Here is an 18,763-nt window from a genome sequence, read left to right on the forward strand (position 1 = left end):
TTCATTAATTTTATTTTATTTTGAGAAAGTGAATTCTCATATGTGGAAAGAGTGAACCGTTCATTAAATGAGCATCCACGTCATCATACTTATCTCAACATTCTCCTTTGAATGACTATTTAGGAATATGCCTCGTTAAAACTTTATTAAAGAAAAATTAAATAGAAAAAATTTTAGTGAAGGAAAAAAAATACAATATCCTTTGTGATAGAAACTGCCTCATTAAAAATCTTGTCAAGAAAAATCCAATGGAAAAAAATCAAACTAAGGAAAAGGAGTATAGTCTCCCCATATTGTCGATATTATTAAATATCTCGAAATCGGCGCATCCCAATCTCATGTACCAATCTTTCAAAGGATGATTTTGGGAGTGACTTTGTGAATAAATCTGTCAAATTATGACTTGAGCGGATCTGTTGGATATCAATTGTCCCTTGATTTTGAAGATCATGAGAGAAGAAGAATTTGAGAGAGATATGCTTTGTTCTATCACATTTAATGTATCCACCTTTAAGTTGAACAATGCATGTTGTATTATTTTCAAACAGGACAGTTAGAGCTATCTTATGATCAATCAGTCCACATGATGACATAATATATTGGATCAAATTCCTAAGACAAAAACACTCGCGACTAGTTTAATGTATCACTAGTATTTCAGCATGATTAGAGGATGTTGCTGCAATTGTCTGCTTTGTGGACCTCCATGATATAGCTATACCACCATATGCGAACATGTATCCTGTCTAAGATCTCCCTTTGTGTGGATCAGACAAGTATACAGCATCTGCATAGCCAACTAATTGTGACTTGGATTTATATGGATAAAACAATCTCATATCAAGTATTCCATGAAGATATCAAAAGATTTGTTTAATTCTATTCCAATGTCTTCTAATTAGAGAGAAACTATACCTTGTTAGTAAATTCACAGCAAATAATATACCGAGTAGTGTATTATTAGCAATATACATTAATTAAGGGAGGGGTATATTTGAAAAGAAAAATATTAATTATCAAAAAATTAGTAATTAAGGTAAAATTGATGCAAATTGAAAATTTGATAAACAAAGTTGAAATAAATCAAAATTTGGGAATATTTTTAAAATTTTTAGTAAATTTTAGGATAAACAATATACTTTATCTTATTAGTTTCTCTAATGCTTTTGAAATATGTATTTAAAATAAATTAACAAATATGATATGCAAAATTTATTCCTATTAATAAATAATTTATTTAATATGTTCTAATTTAAATATCATAAAAATAAATAAATCTTAAAATAATTTAATTTTATGTATATATTTTTTATTGTATTCAGTTAGAAATGGTTATAAAAGTTAAAGTATCATTTTATATGATAATGAATATAAGAACTGAGAAAAAATATAGATAAAAAAATATTTATTAATGGTAGTTTTTTTTGGACAAGATATTAACGGTAGTTAATTAGTGTGAGATAAAGTTGTGCCTAATTTTGTTGAAATTTTTTAACTTTTGAAATGATTAGAAAAAATTAGTGGGACTCAATTTGCTATGATAGTGAACATTGAAATAAAGAAACATGAGAAGTTTATTAACGGACTAAACATTAGTGAACTTAAAAATATAATTTAAAAAAATCAATCTAAAATTTAAAAGAAAAAGACAAGTTTAGACTTTTGCTTTTAAATAAAAAAAATATAAATACATACAAAAAAATATTTTGTAACATTAATTATTGTGCAATAAAATTTTAATGTATTAAAAAATTTATATACATATTTGTTTTAATTTTAAAATATAAAATACTTAAAATATAAAAATAATTACAAAATATTATTATGCACTCTTTTCTCATTTAGTATAATAATATAATAATAATGATAGTTTCTAAACCCAAATTAAATTCTTATCGTAAATAATTCAATTTAAATGATTAAAAATTTTTTAGTCTATTTATTTTAATAAAAAAATCATAAAATGATACATAGATATTAAATCAACGAGATATTATAAGATAGTGGAACGAAAAATAAAATAAAACACATAAAATATATCCTCTAGCAGTTTATATAGTATTCATTTTTTTTACATAAATATCTACACATTATAGGAATTATAGGAATTTATGATAGTAATCAATTTTCACATACATTTGTACACTATATAGATTTATGTATAAATTTTGAAATATCTACACCCTATAACAAATTATTGATACTTTCTAAAATTTATATAATTATATATTCATGCATTTCATTTTCTGTATACTAACGAGTTAAACCCTAAAATAATCCATGAGATTGGTGTTGTGCATTAAGATGGTTTCTGAAATTCCAATTGCACAATTATGTTCTTGAGATCAACAAAAATGTACCACATTGGCACGTTAGTTCTTGACCTATTTTTCATTAACAGTGTGATGACATGAACTGTTAGTGACACATATCACTCTATAGTTTGACCACGTGTAATGATATGATGATAGATTGACTAGTGATAATGACATACTGATGTGGATAGTTGTGCCACATGTCACAATACTATTTGACCATGTGTTAATTTGTGCCACGTGTCGCAACGTTATTCGTCCACATGTAATCTGCTATGTCATTATTGTAGATACACTAAATTAGTCCTTCAATTTGCATTAAGAGACTCATTTTAGTCCCCAAAATTAAATGTAGATACACCAAACTAATCTCTTCACCAGTTTTTTCTCATTTTAGTCCGTGAAGCTAACAACATTTTTATATGACATCATGTTAGTAGCGGACTCAAATATGAGAGGAGACCAATAGTGCAATATATCATATCTACCCAAATCACGCCATGTCTACACATGTAGAAAGCGCAACACCTTTTATACCAGAGACTTCGCCTGTAGTGGATGAATGTTTCATGTGTTCACTATCCCTGTTCTTTGAAACTTAAGAAAATTCCATTGGGACAAAAGAGAGTGTATTACTAATAATATGCAGCAAAACTTAAATTAACCAACTTCGGAAGGACAAAAACGAAGGAGAGCATAAGAGACGTACGAAGGACGAAAAGCTTGTGCATTTAAGTAAATTTTTTTTCTAAGACAAAGCCTAATCATGGTTGAGCTAATTTAGCCAAAATAACTAGGTCTAAAATCTTGACTTCCAACGTGTCATCTACCTTTACAATACCATCAGTACCATCAACACCAATCAACTTGCCTGTAGACACCATCAATGCTCCACCCATTATCTTTATTGTCTGATTTCCTTGGCACCACGGCCTCCATTTCATTGGGAAGGGCAGTTATCGTTTCACCATTTCCACTTGAGCCAAGCTCTACCTTGCAAGACCCATCCTGAACAAACGCATAATTACAATGTCCATTAACAGTATAATCAGGCCAAATGAATACAGTTCCATTAACTAGGAAGGTTAAATACCGCACACATAACTAAAATTCAAAACAATAATCGGTCAAATACAAAGGTCGGCTTGAAAAACCATGTATACAAATTCGAAAGCAACAAACAAAAACGTGTATAAAACCAAAGCTTCTAGGATCACATACCGGAAGAACATCTCTTATAACTCCAATAGATTCTTCACCTGGCCTGTGTACATTAACTAATATGTCTGGCATAAACCATGCCCCCTCATTGTCCCCACCTACAACAAAATCAAACCATCAAATTAACAACCTGACAAAGATACACACTACCAATTGAAATCTTACTGATAAGTTAACCAAATAAGTGACAAAAAATATCAATCACATGAATGAATCTACATTCCAGCCAGTCACTAGTCCACTACAGAGAGCATGTTTGTTAATAATCATTACTTGCCGCCTAAAGTATGATGACTTAATGAGAATTTGGTATACCATAGATGCGTGTAATAACACCAACACAGAGTAAATCTATGTGCAATATGTTAATTACAGAACAGATAGCTACCTAAAACTGGGGACATCATGTCCAGACCACCAGTTCCTGGAGTCATGGGTGGTCCTCCAGGGGTGCTAGGAAGATACACAGCGGAATTTGGGGTCATAGGCTGCCACCCAAGATGGGATATTAGTATTAAAATACTAAATATTTGATATCATGGAAAAAAGTAAAAAAGCACAATCATATGAGTCATGCGGTGTTCCAGCCTCATTATAGTTTCCGCCAGGAGTGCTACCCCAACCAGCACCAGGAGTGGGGGATTCATATAGCCGTGAAGGTGAGCTTCCTGCCTGAAAACATCAAAGCAAAAAGAGAAAATAAGATTTTTTGTTCATGCCATACAAATTCCAAGGCATATTAAAAGTTAAGGAACTGTTTTGACCTGGGACTGTGGGCCGGTTCCCCATGAGCCTGGATTTCCATCTTCCCAGTCCCTGATTAGTTTTCACCATCAGAATGCATAATACATATATCACATACACCTTACAACAAATATAATAATGAAACCCACATGTAACTCGAAAGTACTTAACAGTCACTATAAACTAGAAGTGCTTCTTATAACCCTCTTAAACTATAGTTTTATGTTTTGGACATTGAAATATATTACAAAATTGAAGAACCTAGATAAAAGAAGCAATCCATCAAATAACACATGCCAAACCAATAAGCCCATAGTCTGTAAATAAGAGGGAGGAGTGCTGAGCTTGTTGGAAGATGGCATGTAACAAGCCTCAAGTAAAGATTGACGAGAAGTTGGGGAAATGTAGGTCATTTAACAGGGTTGTTGATAGGGAGAAAAAACATAACAGGAGGCAGGTATCAGCTGGCAATGGAAGACACAACAATAGGAGAGAGAAATGGGCCATCATTTTCCCCCTTTGATTTTGCAAATAATTCCCCCATTTCTTTAAACCTATAACTGGATGCCCAAACATGTCAGAAGAGCAAAGCTTTCCAACCACTCTTTAGCATAAGAGATATCACGAGACTTGCATAAAGGTTAACGATAATATATATATTCAGAATAAAATAGGAATGGACAAATTACAAAAAAAGCAATATACACTATGTCACATCGGAAGGATGACAATAATGCAAACCTTGTTGGACTCATTGGGGTATAAGGATTCCATGCCCGGTCACGCCTTGGTGTCCTCATTCCATCATGTATAGGAGTTGCTACAAATAGCAGTTCAGTGAACATTATTAGCAGTTATGTTAATCAGTTAATCAAATACGAATGCCTCTAGTGTCATAAAATAGATTAAACAAACCTCCAGGATCTCTCATAGGGGTCATATATGGATGTAGGGGAGTTCGAGAAGGATGCATTGGGGTTTCACATCCAATCGAATATCGAGTTTCACTGGTTAAAGACATGGTCAAATGGGTAAGTATCCTCTGTTGAATGCAGTTAAGAAATTGTTTAAGAATACATGCATGCAACTTACCGCTGTGGGGTTACAGCTACATTATCCGATATATGGTTGCGATCAACTGCAGCAAACACAAGTCAGATAAGTTAGAGAAACACACCGCATAAAAATACAAGCATTGCAGGTGTTTTCAAAAAAGACTAGGCAACCTACCCGTCACAACCTTCATTTGGGACTCCAATTCAACCCGAACTGTTGTGCCTTTAACTTCTATTACACGTCCACAATAACCTTTATAAGCACCCTGGCGTACTTTGACCGTTGCACCAGCCAAACCATCGTGTCCTGTTCCACCCCTGTGCCTTCCTCAAGCTAAATCACATTAAAAGAAATCAACATCAAATCTCTCTCGTCAAAAGAAGCATCAAAATGGTACTTTAACTCAATATTCCAGTACATCTGAAAATTAAAAAAGATTTAACATACAATCAATTGGAGGCCCTCCTCGTGAAAACCTTCTCGGGGACTGGGGAATACGAGGTGGAGTTCTAAGGCCACGGAATCTCGAGTAGGCATCACCCTGAGAAGACATGGAACAACTTAACCAAGACATATTTGCATGAATCAAACTAAAAAACCAAAATGCATAATTTAAAAATTAAAAATTAAAATAAATAAAGGATGAAGAACTGGCTACGTTTCTGTCACCACTCGAACGTGAACCTCCAACGACCAAACACGAGCAAGCCCTAGCACATATAAAGCCTGCATGTTCAAGATGATGGCGATCATAGATGAACAAGAACCCCCTATATATGTGCTCCACAGGACCAGATTTTCCCTTCAAAAGAATCAAGAAAGCTGATCATCTGAACAAGAACTCTAAAGAAAGAAATAAGGCATAAGTTATAGAATCTTACATGGCAAGGACCTTCAACAACTCGCACAACATCCTTTACTGAGACTGTATTCATAGCGTTATCCTGCGCATTTATTTTCTTCTCTATCTTACATTTAATCTCTCTTAATTTAACAAGTGCAACTTCAGGCCTGTCTGCAGTCCCCTTAAGAACCTATAAAAATGTATCACATGATGATGTTAATATAATAATAAAAAATTCATTTTAAAAATGAATAAAAAAGGTACTGAAGTATTGGCTCAAAGTAAGAAAGTAACCTGAAATGCCTCGCTTTCTACACGAATTATTACACCAAAGTCCATATTACTGCACATGCATAGTTAAAAGTGAGAGAAGTGTGAACCATGATATACAGGCAAGAATTTAAGATAATCTCAAGATCAACAAACGACTTACTCTAACAATACAAGATCACGAAGTTCATAGTCCCCAATTTTTGTAATTCCAGTGGTCACTTCAGAACTCTCCACAAAATCATCTGCAAACACACGGATCTGAAGAGAGGACATTTCCATGTCACTTTTGCGCTACATATAAAAGCAAAAATTCACAAACCCTAGATCAACTTTATGTAGGGACCATTGAGCTCACATGTTCTTTTGTTGGTTGGATAATAGAATCAATACATGCTGTTCCACCTTCACAACCATGCCGGTAGCACCCTCTTGAGCACCAGTAACAACCTTAACGTGGTTTCCAGGTTCAAAATATTTACAAAGTTCCCTTTCATTTACAGCAAGGGTTTTCTGGTGGAATAAAAGGTAACTAAATCATCATGGAAATAATTCATTACAAAACCTTGGGGAAAAAAAGCACATTTCGGAAAGAAACTAGCCAATTAAAAATTTATACTTACAGGAAGACCCTTCAATTCTGGTCTTATATGAACATTATCTTCATCTACTTTCTCCACCCACCCCTTCAACTTATTCAAATCACCCTTCACAACAATTACAGCATCACCTTTCATAAAATGGCCTTTCTTTCTGTTAGCGAACAAAGTTGACAGACTTGCTACATCGCTGTCACCACTCTCACCAGGTTTTCGAAAATTTTCAAGTTCATTCAAAGTAGGTTTGACGTTTAGAGCATTAATGGATTTTATTGATACAGTTTTGTATAAGAATCCATCCTTAAACATCATTCCTCCAATTGCATCAAATCTTTCCCCATAGGCATCACGTCTATGCTCGACACGAATATGCAGTTCCCTGTATAAAACACACAGTCTATCAGACCAGGAAGAAGAACAGGAACAACCACCACTATCAAACCTAGTACAATGAGAAGGGATTGGACACATGGATCAGTCAATGATATCATGTCCTATCAACAAAGCATGCCTATGGATGATCTATTAAAGCTATTTTTTTTCCCAATGGTTTTGTGAATAGATTTTGCTATTCACTTTGTCATTTCTGACTAGTTATTGGACTACCCTGACTTATTTACTCTCCAGATTGAACATCTATAAGACTAGGAAGGAGAAAATTCCCAGGAAACAGAAGACATTCACTTATAGAGGAGATAATCACGAGTTACCTAGCTTCATCAACATTTAAAAAACGAGGAGGAGGGACAAACGCCTTCTTTTTCACAACTTCTCTACCTTCCTGCATGATACATCATTTTCACAACAAGAGACTCAAGTTGGTACGACTCCAATATGGAAGCTAAGAATTTAATAAGACATTTAAGCATTTCATACCAGTTTATTTGCAAGCGCCTGCAAGTCTATCCTTGGAATCAGTTTCACCGTAACCCTCTGCCTCACATTATCAACATCAACTACCTACAGAAGATATAGTTTGATAGTGAATATCGCAGCCAAAACGGTAGTATGAATAATTTGCCTAGAATATGATAAATACCTTGGCAAGGTCCCCTTTATATGTGCCAATCTTCATTCTGACCCAAGTATCTCTGGCAAGATCAATTGCTTTGCTTTCAACTGACAGCACATCCGTCATTTCTCTTATTGGAACTAGTGTTATTTTTGACGCCCCATATATGTTCCTTAAACCCTTAATAGCCTAAAAAATATGAAAACTATGAAAAATGTACAGAATATTGTTGATAACGATACACATGATCAGTAATTAAAACATGTTTCACATGACATTGCCTCTCTCACGTGGGCCTCTTTATCTGCTTCCACATAAATATAGTTTTTAAGATGATCAAGGGCAATAGCTGACCTGATTTGCAATTCAGCCCCCTTATCTATATACTTTTGCATAAGGCAAACAGCTGTCTCTCGCTCACGACCAATCTAATGAACATCAACAGAAGAATATATAACATGCTTCTATATCTTTGCAAAAGATTATCACAAAATCGGTTGGGTCATACCATACATTTCACCATCCACAGCTTTGGATCTCTAACAGATGGCAAAAGAGCTTGCTGGTCTACATCTGTAGCCTCTTCATCAAAAGATTCCACACGCCTTGCATATCTTTCCTAGATGTGTCTTTCTAAAGCTTCAAAATCTTCATTATCTTGCTCATGCAAAGGCCTATGAAGTCTGATCCTACTGACATTGTCCTCAGGAATATCATTTCCATTATCAACAAAGAAATCTGCACCGTCAGATTATTGTTTGCTAATTAAGATATTTGACGTAATTATGCAAGGTAGCTTATACACACAGAAAATTCAAATCTTACCAGAATTCATCAATTCAGAAAAGGCATAGATAAGATTTATAGCATTTCATACACTATGAAAGTGCATTTGTTACAGCTTTAGGGTAGGAAATGAGTGATTATGAACTTATATCTTTTTTATATGATTGAAAAGCTAAACAGATTTTCTCACAAGTCACTCTTTTCAAATTTATTAAAAATATGAAACTGGATTTTTTTTTTTTGCAGCTTAATTATTTAAACAATTTATCCAAACACATGAGAAGTTATTTCTTAGCACCGATTTCCCTGAAGCAAACAGACCCTAAATGAATGTATTTGTGAAAACTCTACAATCCCATTCACTATGTAACATCAGTCATATTAGGGGGGAAATGTAAAATAGAACACTGGGATTCAGACAACTAGAAGAGACAAATATATAGAGCCTATTGCCTACTCTTGAACAGAAGCACATTGAGAGAATCAGAACTTGAAACAGTGCTGGCACCGATTAACTTCATTACTTGTTCTGCCATTTGCACGTCTGAATGAATCCGGCATGCACCAAGCAGTGCCCCAAAAACAGCTTCATTCGGTTTCATTGGCATTCTCATTATCAAGTCATAAGCCTTTTTTAACCTCCCTGCTCTTCCCAATAGGTCAACTATGCATCCATAATGTCTGATTCCTATTTCAATTCCATATCTTTCCATTTTAGCTGCTACTTCCAAAGCCTCATTTACCAAACCACCATGAGCACAAGCAGAGAGCACAATGAGACAGGTGATTGAATCAGGCTTTATATTTGATTCCTCCAATCTGCCAAAACACTCAAGGACTTCATGGAATTTTCCATTGATGGCAAAGCCTGAAATCATTGCGTTCCAGCAGATGATGTTCTTCTCAATGGACTCTGATGCTTCAAATACCAACCTTGCATTGGCCAGGTCCCCACATTTTGCATACATGTCAACCAATCCACTCACAACAAAGGGACTCAACCTCATCCCTCTCTTCTTTATCATGTTATGGATTTCCTTACCGGCATCCAAGAGTCCCAGCTGAGAACATGCAGATAAAACACTAACAACAGTGAATTCATCTGGTTCAAACCCTTCACCATTCATTTCCTCAAAAAGCTGCAGTGCTTTTTCACCAAATCCATTCTGGACATGCCCAGCAATCATTGAATTCCAAATCTCCACGTTGCGTTCTGGAACGCGCTCGAAAATCACCCCAGCCTCCTCGACACTGCCCTTCTTGCAATAACCACAAATCATAGATGACCACACAAAGCAGTTCCTCATTGGCATCTGTTCAAAGATCTCCCTGGCAGCTTCCATATCCCCATTCCTAGCATACCCATCAACCATCACAGTCCACGTCACTACGTTCTTCGCCTCGTCCAGAACCTTATTAAACAACCTCCTAGCAGCAGCAGTATCCCCGTTCCTTGCAAACCCGTCAATCATCTGGCTCCAGGACACCGGAGTCTTCCCCGGCATCGCCTCAAACATTGAGGAGACAGATTCTTTGTCCCCAGCTCTCAAGTACCCACCAATCATTGCATTCCAAGTGACAACATTTCTGTCAGGCATTGTATCAAACACCTTGCGGGAGTCCCCAAGGAGACCACATTTTGAATAAGTTCCAACCAATGCTGTTCCAATGAACACATCACAATGTGAACCAGCTTTAACGGACTCGGCATGCAAGGCCTTAACGTGGTGAAGAATTGAAAGAGAAACACAAGCCTTGAACAACAAAGGGACAACGCTGGGATCATATAGACCTTCGCGGCTAGTTTGTTTATACAGAAGAAGAGCACATTTATGAGAACCTTGACTAATGTGGTTCCTTATGGAAGAAAACAAGAGCGATGGGTACGTTAATGTATTGTTAGTACTTGTGCAAAGGCTAAACCTTTGCATGGTTAATTAAGCAACTTTTAAAAGCTGCTCCAAATCTTCATGAAAGATTCTACCAGCATAGAAGTATGAACACTAATTTTATCTCTTCTATAATCCCTTGCTCACTCTTCCAGAACTTGAAACTTTTCCTTCCTTATCCTTTCAAATTTTCAATAATAATAATAATGTATTTATCAAATTTCGTTATTATCATGATGATGTATATAGTGAAAAAAAAAGTAGTTAACTCTAGCATAAAAAACAACCGAAAATTGTTGTGATGGAACCTAAAATCTTGACAATTGACAAATCATTTCAGTTACGATTTAAGGATAACTGCTGTGCATAGTTATAACTTATAAGTATGAACTCGTTTGCAAATAGGCATCGTTGACAAATGAAAAAAATTTAGGGAAAAGGACATATGATTATTTATGTAATTAATATAAAATAAATTATTTTTATTAATATAACATTATATAATTAAATGTATATATAAAATTGTTTTACAATAAAAATATATACAAGATTATCTTTTAAAAGTGATAGATGATCTTTATTGCTAACAACTATTATTTACACTAATATCGTGATTTAACTTGCTAACTTTTAAATTCGTTAAAATAAAATAGTTTAGAACAAAACTTGTCCTGCAAAAAATGTCAAAATTAATATACATTGCATTAACATATAAACCTATATTGTATTTTTTATGTAATTACATGTAAAAATATATATATATTAATTTTAAGTGTTAATTAATCTAAATGCATTTTGAAGTGAGTCAGAGAAAAACGAGGAAATTGAACTTCTTTATCTTATTGAGAATTAGAATTTCACATTTTTAAAAGCTATCTAAAGTTCTAAACATAAAACATATTATTTGCCATTAACTTTTAATACGTTTTAAAATTATTTTCTCTCTTTAATTATCCATTTTTTTTTTGGTGACTTCTTTAATTATCCATTTAAACGCAAAGCAATATTTATGTACATTAATTTTATGAAAACATTATTATTTTATAATAATAAAATAATATCTATCTGAGAGAAAAAAAAATATCCCTTACTATGATGTAGTAAATCACAAGAAAATTCAAGAAAAATATATAAAATAGTGTAAGTGAAAGAAAAATTGAAAAAAAAATGATGAAACATTTTTTCTTTGACAAAATCCATTTTGCCCTATGCCACCGAAGCACTCTCCCCCATTTTCTAGCTCAGTCTCGCTCCTAGTGCTTCCATAACTCAACCTCAGCTTCCACAAAAACCCTAAATCTGAAAAAAAGAACCTAATTTTCCACTGAAATTGAAGAATCAGACAAAATGGGAACCCTTGGGAGAGCCATATACACTGTTGGATTCTGGATTCGAGAAACCGGTCAAGCAATTGATCGCCTCGGTTCCCGTTTTCAAGGGAAATATTACTTCCAAGAGCAGCGTTAGTATTTCTTCAAATTTTCAATCTTTTAGATCGCCTTATTTTTTTTTTCATTCTCAGTTCAATCCCGTTTTGGATCCCATTGTTTTATTATGATCATTTCCTGTCATAGTGGATCAATGACTACAATGTAATAAAGTTTGATTTTTTGTCTGTTTTGGTATTTGAAGTTTGTTAGGACAATGATTATGGTGCTGGTTTTATAATGAAATGAATAACATGCTTTGAAAAAGAGAGGGGGGGGGGGGGGCGGGAATGTTACTTTTGCCAGAATTTAGCTGTTATTATGGATTTGAAATGATGGTTGACTCTTAGAATGAATTAGGGGATCATAATAGTATTACATTTTGTGAATGTGGTTGCATAGGATTGTTAATGTTGTATGAGTTTTGGGAAATGGATTGAAAGTGAAAGGTTCTTTGGCTTGATTACTATAACTTGTGATCCTGGCTGGCAACTAAGCACTTTAGTTTTCTCCCCTTCTTCACTCTATGTTATGCAGCTGTTAGTGCATTTGATAACCTTAGCTAAGATTGTAACTTAGTTGCTGACAACCCTGTGGTGCATAGAATTCCGATTGTGTTGCCTACCATTTTTCTCCCTAAAGAAGTACTTGTAATATAACTAAGACTGCAAAACATGAAAATCGTGTACTGGTGGAAAGGAAACATAAGATAGTAATTGCTTTTTAGAGTTTTCTTTGTAATTTATGGCATGTAGTTTATAACAAGTAGCAGTGGATACTTATTCATTAAACTTATAGAAAAACTGGATTCATGTGCTGTCTTTACTGGTTTGCATAATTCCATAAGATATATATACTAATCTGCTTCCTTCTTTTGTTTAGTGTCTAGGCATCGAACTCTGATGAACATATTTGACAAGACTCCTCTGGTTGATAAGGATGCATTTGTTGCCCCAAGTGCTTCCGTCATCGGTGATGTTAAAATTGGAGGTGGATCATCAATTTGGTATGGATGTGTCTTGAGAGGTAAGGGTTTTCACTTGATCAATTAGACATAAAAAGTACTTAGATTGTTTACTGCTTGATGCTTCAGTAACTAACAAGATCAAGTTTTGGAAGATGTTTTCTATTTGGGTTAGCAGTCAGAGCCTAAGAGGTTACCCTCCTCATAAAAAATAGATTCAAACAAAGTTTTCCCATAAACCAGCTTTCTTCTATTGGCAATATGATAAAATTGCAATACTTTGATAATCTAACGTAAATCAAAACTGAAGGTTTTGTCAAGTCTCTATGTTGTAGATCTACATAGCAATCATGTTTGAATTTCACTTTATACTTAGGTGACGTGAACAGCATCAGTGTTGGTAGCGGAACCAACATACAGGACAACTCCTTAGTGCATGTTGCGAAGTCAAATTTAAGTGGAAAGGTGTTGCCTACTATTATTGGAGACAAAGTTACTGTAGGTGAGTAATATTTTTGGATGACCATGAATATGCTACTGCATTCTACCCTTACAAGGGTGTTAAACTTTGCTTTGGGCAGGTCATAGTGCTGTTCTACATGGTTGCGTCGTTGAGGATGAGGCTTTTGTTGGTATGGGTGCAACACTACTTGACGGTGTTGTTGTTGAGAAACATGCAATGGTTGCTGCTGGATCCCTTGTGAGACAGAATTCAAAGGTTCCAAGTGGAGAGGTATGTATATGTGTGTTCAGGCTAAGCATGACTATGCTTGGGGTTTCGGATTAAAAACCATTTGTAACATACAATGCGTTGACCTGGATCAACTGGGTGAATTATAATTGTGTGTTCCATTTTATTTATTTTTAGGGGATTTTACATGGATATTTAGATATGGTAAGGATAATTATGCTAGAAATAAATCACAAAATGTAACATGGATTAGAAATATCTGAAGGGTTATTTGTTGTCAGCCACTTATTATGCCTTATTCTTTTACATATATAAAGTTTATTAAGAGGTATTTCCTCTTCTAATCTATAAATAGGCCCTTAAGAATCAACACTGAGGTGTATGCAGCAGCCTTTGATAATTATGAGGTTTTAGCAATGAATAAATAAGCAAATATGTCTAGAGAGGTTTTTGAAACCTGATGCACTTATTCTGTTTTCCAGCTTTGATTGTAACGTCTCACCCTATTATATTTCAAGGTTGCTATATATATATATATATATAATCTTTCTTCGAAGTTTGCACCACTGCCGAAAACAATAAACCTAAAATACAAGTTTGGTTCTTAACTCACTCTTCTAGATGATACCTTAATATAGCATCCTACTCCACTTTTATTGACCATCACTTATATCTATTAAGTATGAACTAATGGCATGATTTTTGCACTCTACAACAAATATAAGTCCTATTTGATCAATTCGAAGAGCTGTTTCCCTTGAACAGTATGAATATTAATGCCTTCTAACCTGTAAGATGTATCTAAATTGCTATATCATAGATTTATGGTAATGGAAACCTTTAATGACCTCAAATGTGGAATTCAAGACACTGTTTGTTAGATTGTGAAGCTATTTTAGTATCAGAAAGCTGAAGTAGTTATTCTTATGGTTGCATTTGGATATACCTTTTCTTAAAGAAAATGAAGGGAAAAAAAGCACCTTTAAATACTTTTAAAACAAGTACTCTTTTTTTTTCTTTTTTTCTTTTTTTATCGGATGCAACCTTTGCATATTTATATAAATAAAAATAAGTAAAACCTAATTGTTTTCTATTCTAGTGTTTTAGGAATGTTATCCAAACATTATACACAAGTTTAAGAAATATATTTATATTAGAAAAGTATTTTTCTTATAAAATAAGCTCAAACAGGTTCATCCAATTTGTTTGGTTGATTTGTTTCAAATAATGTTATGATATTATATTTGTCGTTGAAGATATGAAACAATAAACTTGCATATGTTTGTAGATATGGGCAGGCAATCCAGCAAAGTTCCTGAGGAAGCTCACTGATGAAGAGATAGCTTTTATCTCCCAGTCAGCCACCAACTATACTAACCTCGCTCAGGTGCACGCAGCAGAAAATGTGAAATCATTTGATGAAATCGAGTTTGAGAAGGGGTTACGAAAGAAGTATGCACGTAAGGACGAGGAGTATGACTCAATGCTCGGTGTTGTCCGTGAGATTCCTCCAGAGCTTATTCTTCCAGATAATATCCTACCGAAACAACAAGAAAAGTCTCTTAAAATTTGAGGTCTTCAATAGAACTCTTTTTCGAATTCCAATCCTGAAAGGACACCAAGGGATATTGTTGTTTTGTTCAAATTCATGGAAGAGGGATTATTTTCACTTCCAATAATACCAGACATGTTCTAGGCTAGAGTATGACTCCTTTCCAGAGGACACAGGAGTCAAAACATTTCCATAATGTTTCAAATTCCGTTATCTAGTCGGAGAAAGGTAAGACTTCTGAAAGATGGTGTATTTGCATCTTTGGCCTTTTGATGTATTCATTGCAAGTCAATGTCACATGTTTGTTGATGATCTTTATGTTCAAGACATAAACAGATCATAATTTATTCTTGTTCACATTATTAGTATAAGAGGATGATAATGTTTTTTTTTTCCTTTCTTTCTTCAATGGTGAACATATGGTTATTCCTTCTTAAACTCCGATATTTCAATCTGCCATTGAACATCATATACTAGCCTGCCATTGCCATTGAAGGGTTATACATAAGGGTGGAAGCGAGTTGAGCTGAGCCTGGTAAAGTTTGCGCTCGGATCACGAATATTAGGTCGACTTCAAGCTCAAAGCGAGTCTAATTTTCGAGTTTAAACTCAATTCGTCAAAAGTTCATTCAGCTCAAGTCTCGCAAGTAGCCTAAATCTATTTAGAGAAGATTTACAATTTAAGTTTACTCCTTTTTTTGGTTTCATTATAAGATATTTAGTTATGAGAACCTAATCTCAATAACTACTACAAAGTATCAGTTGGCTTGATTTAGTAAATCTAAGTGTGATTCCTGCAGCTTCTCTAAAGTAGTAGAAGCCTAGAAGGTTGAATTGAGTGTGTAAGACTAAGAGATTATTATTTGTGTTAGCCATGAATGAAATAATGCAAGTTCTACATTGTTGGCTTTTTCAGTTTGTGTGTGTGATAGTTATGGCATACACTGATATACTCTTAATAATCATATTAAACTTAACCTATTTGCTAGATTCTTAGGCCAACACCAAGGAAGCATAGGTAGGCTGTTATACTGTGCTTTTTCATAAGATTCTTTTTTCTGACACCCATGTTCCAGATTCTGTCTAACTCCTGGGTAATTCTGCTGTTAGAACCTTATTTTTTTTATTTTTTTTAATGTTCCTTGTCTTTGTCTTATGTATCAAAAACATTAGTGTGACAATATAATCTAAGATTCAACAAGCCAAGTTCTTGGCTTGATCTAATAATTAGTCCCCTCGTCCGTTTCGTTTTGTGTATGTGCTAATGTATAAGCTAGTAACAATTCCTTAAATAGAGTTTAGATTTGTATTAGATTAGTCTTTATGAAGCTGAGTTTGTGGCAAATTAGTCCTTAACTAATGGAAAGAGAAAATGCCATAAAAAAACCAAAAAAAATATCTAAGAATTATGGTGAATTTTACATATAAAAATATATTGGTTATTGGTTTTTAAATATTTACTTAAAGGTAAATATTAAATTATTGTTTCAGATTTTTGGCATATTTTACCGAGCCCAGAGACAATGCTTCTAAACCTTATGATCAAAGGTACAATAAATTTATGTTATCAACACCATTTTTCTTTTTCTTTTTCGAATTCGAGATGTTTTGTCTTTATAAGACAAAACGGCAAATAGCTTATTAATTATTATAATGAAGCAAGTTCCCCCCCCCCCCCCCCTTTCTCTAGCCTAACTTCCATGCAAGTGGATTATGATATTTCTAGTTCAAATTGGCCTTGTGACCTTCTTTAGAATAATATATACTGCTACAAAATTATTATTATTATTATTTTTACTTTTCACAGTATTTCATAACTCGATAGGCTAGATCTGAAGTCCGTTTAAGAATGTGTTGCTTGCTGATGCGTGAGCATCTTTTCTATCTTTTCCTAGTGAATTTGCATGGATTTTGTCGAGTTTAATCAAGAATTAATTATATTTTAGCCACTATGGATGCTATTTTGAGTTTCTGCAGCACAAGAATCAAAGGAGATGACTGCGAGTAGCGACGCGCACGCGTGACTGACGCGTACGCGTGACATGCGCTACGTGCAGAAAAACACAGAAAAACGCTGGGAGCGATTTTCGGACTGTTTTGACCCAGTTTCCAGCCCAAAAAACACAGATTAGAAGCTGCAGAATGGATAATCAAGTGGTCCCCACCCATCAGCTGAAGACTTGTTAATTAATTTGAATTTAAATTCAAATTTGATTTTTAGGAAAAGATATTATTTTTAATTTTAGATAATTAGATTTTAAATTTATTAGGATTAGTTATAAATAGGAATTTAGATGCCATCAGATGGGAACATGGGACATTTTACCAGAATCTTTATTTTTCTTCTCTGAACCATGAGCAACTAATCCTTCATTGTTAATGTTAGAAGCTCTGTCTATTTGTATGGATTAATTCGTTTGATCTTTCTAATTTAATCCAAGTTTTGATTTATATTTCAATAATTGTTTTCGCTCTTTATTTTATAAATATGGGTGGAACGGAAGTATGACCCATGTTCTAATTAAGTTATTGTAAAACTTGGAAAAGCTCTTTACTTGAACAACAGCTTGAAAACATATTATACTGAATTTCTAATTATTTGTATTTAACGGGATACATGACATATAATCCCCTTATTTTTGGATAATTAGAATTCTTTTGGCATATAAACTAGAAATTGATCATCACCTTCTAATTGGAATTAATTGACCAAGGAATTGGCAGTTAATGAATTTTAGATGAGACTAGGAAGGTTTACGGAATTAGGGTCTAGTCACACATAGTTTGCCATGAGTTAAATCTTGCATGATTAAAATAGTTAGTAAGAAAAATTAATTCGGAAAAATAGATAACTCTGAAATCTTAATTGTTTTCTCAATATTTTATTCCCAACTTATTTATTTGCCTGTCTTTAATATTGAACTTCCAAAAACTATTTTCTGTTTGCCTAACTAATCCTATCAAACACTATTGTTGCTTGATCCATCAATCCTCGTGGGATCGACCCTTACTCACGTAAGGTATTATTTGGTACAACCCGGTGCACTTGCCGGTTAATTTGTGGGTTGTAAAATACCACACTATTTGCCAATAAATAACTCCATGCACAAGGTGTAATTCGAACATCCTACATTTACTTAACCGATCTAGTGATAGGGTGTCATTAATGCTAGTCATAGGCATGCAGCATGTGTATAGATTATGATTTTTATGTCATTTGTGAGATGCTGATGAATGGGAATCTAAAAAAGTTGCACAAAGACACAAATGATTGGTCCTTGATTTCAGCTACATTAATAGTTCTATTCATCACAAACAAAAGAAAGGTTCTTCAACCGGCCATATCTCACCTCAATTATGGTTATGGGAAAGGAGATCACGTTCTCTCTTCTT

The 18,763-nt window shown here is 34.1% G+C and overlaps 2 protein-coding genes and 1 pseudogene across 2 annotated transcripts; 1 reads left to right on the plus strand and 2 right to left on the minus strand.

Annotated features, from left to right (window-relative positions):
* Nucleotides 1-3,028: 3,028 nt before the first annotated feature.
* LOC112806012 (putative transcription elongation factor SPT5 homolog 1) lies at nucleotides 3,029-8,896 on the minus strand (annotated as a pseudogene).
* A 286-nt stretch (nucleotides 8,897-9,182) lies between these two features.
* Nucleotides 9,183-11,137, minus strand: LOC140180431 (pentatricopeptide repeat-containing protein At3g21470-like). Its single transcript, XM_072221554.1, has one exon. The coding sequence runs from the start codon at nucleotides 10,776-10,778 to the stop codon at nucleotides 9,294-9,296; it is 1,485 nt and encodes a 494-aa protein (XP_072077655.1). The 5' UTR covers nucleotides 10,779-11,137; the 3' UTR covers nucleotides 9,183-9,293.
* A 507-nt stretch (nucleotides 11,138-11,644) lies between these two features.
* On the plus strand, nucleotides 11,645-15,808 carry LOC140179768 (gamma carbonic anhydrase 1, mitochondrial-like). Its single transcript, XM_072219537.1, has 5 exons — nucleotides 11,645-12,198; nucleotides 13,046-13,189; nucleotides 13,504-13,629; nucleotides 13,709-13,860; nucleotides 15,107-15,808. The coding sequence occupies exons 1-5, from the start codon at nucleotides 12,084-12,086 to the stop codon at nucleotides 15,389-15,391; spliced, it is 822 nt and encodes a 273-aa protein (XP_072075638.1). The 5' UTR covers nucleotides 11,645-12,083; the 3' UTR covers nucleotides 15,392-15,808.
* Nucleotides 15,809-18,763: the final 2,955 nt, after the last annotated feature.

The sequence above is a fragment of the Arachis hypogaea genome, chromosome 16 (genome assembly GCF_003086295.3).
Source record: "Arachis hypogaea cultivar Tifrunner chromosome 16, arahy.Tifrunner.gnm2.J5K5, whole genome shotgun sequence".
Taxonomy (NCBI): domain Eukaryota; kingdom Viridiplantae; phylum Streptophyta; class Magnoliopsida; order Fabales; family Fabaceae; genus Arachis; species Arachis hypogaea.

What these genes read in the sequence shown, in the direction of transcription:
- LOC140180431 (XM_072221554.1), bottom strand. Translation starts at nt 10,778, where the DNA reads ATGCAAAGGTTTAGCCTTTGCACAAGTACTAACAATACATTAACGTAC.
- LOC140179768 (XM_072219537.1), top strand. Translation starts at nt 12,084, where the DNA reads ATGGGAACCCTTGGGAGAGCCATATACACTGTTGGATTCTGGATTCGA. An exon ending in ATATTACTTCCAAGAGCAGC is followed by an intron (nt 12,199 to 13,045) that starts GTTAGTATTTCT and finishes TCTTTTGTTTAG; the next exon opens with TGTCTAGGCATCGAACTCTG. An exon ending in TGGAGACAAAGTTACTGTAG is followed by an intron (nt 13,630 to 13,708) that starts GTGAGTAATATT and finishes TGCTTTGGGCAG; the next exon opens with GTCATAGTGCTGTTCTACAT.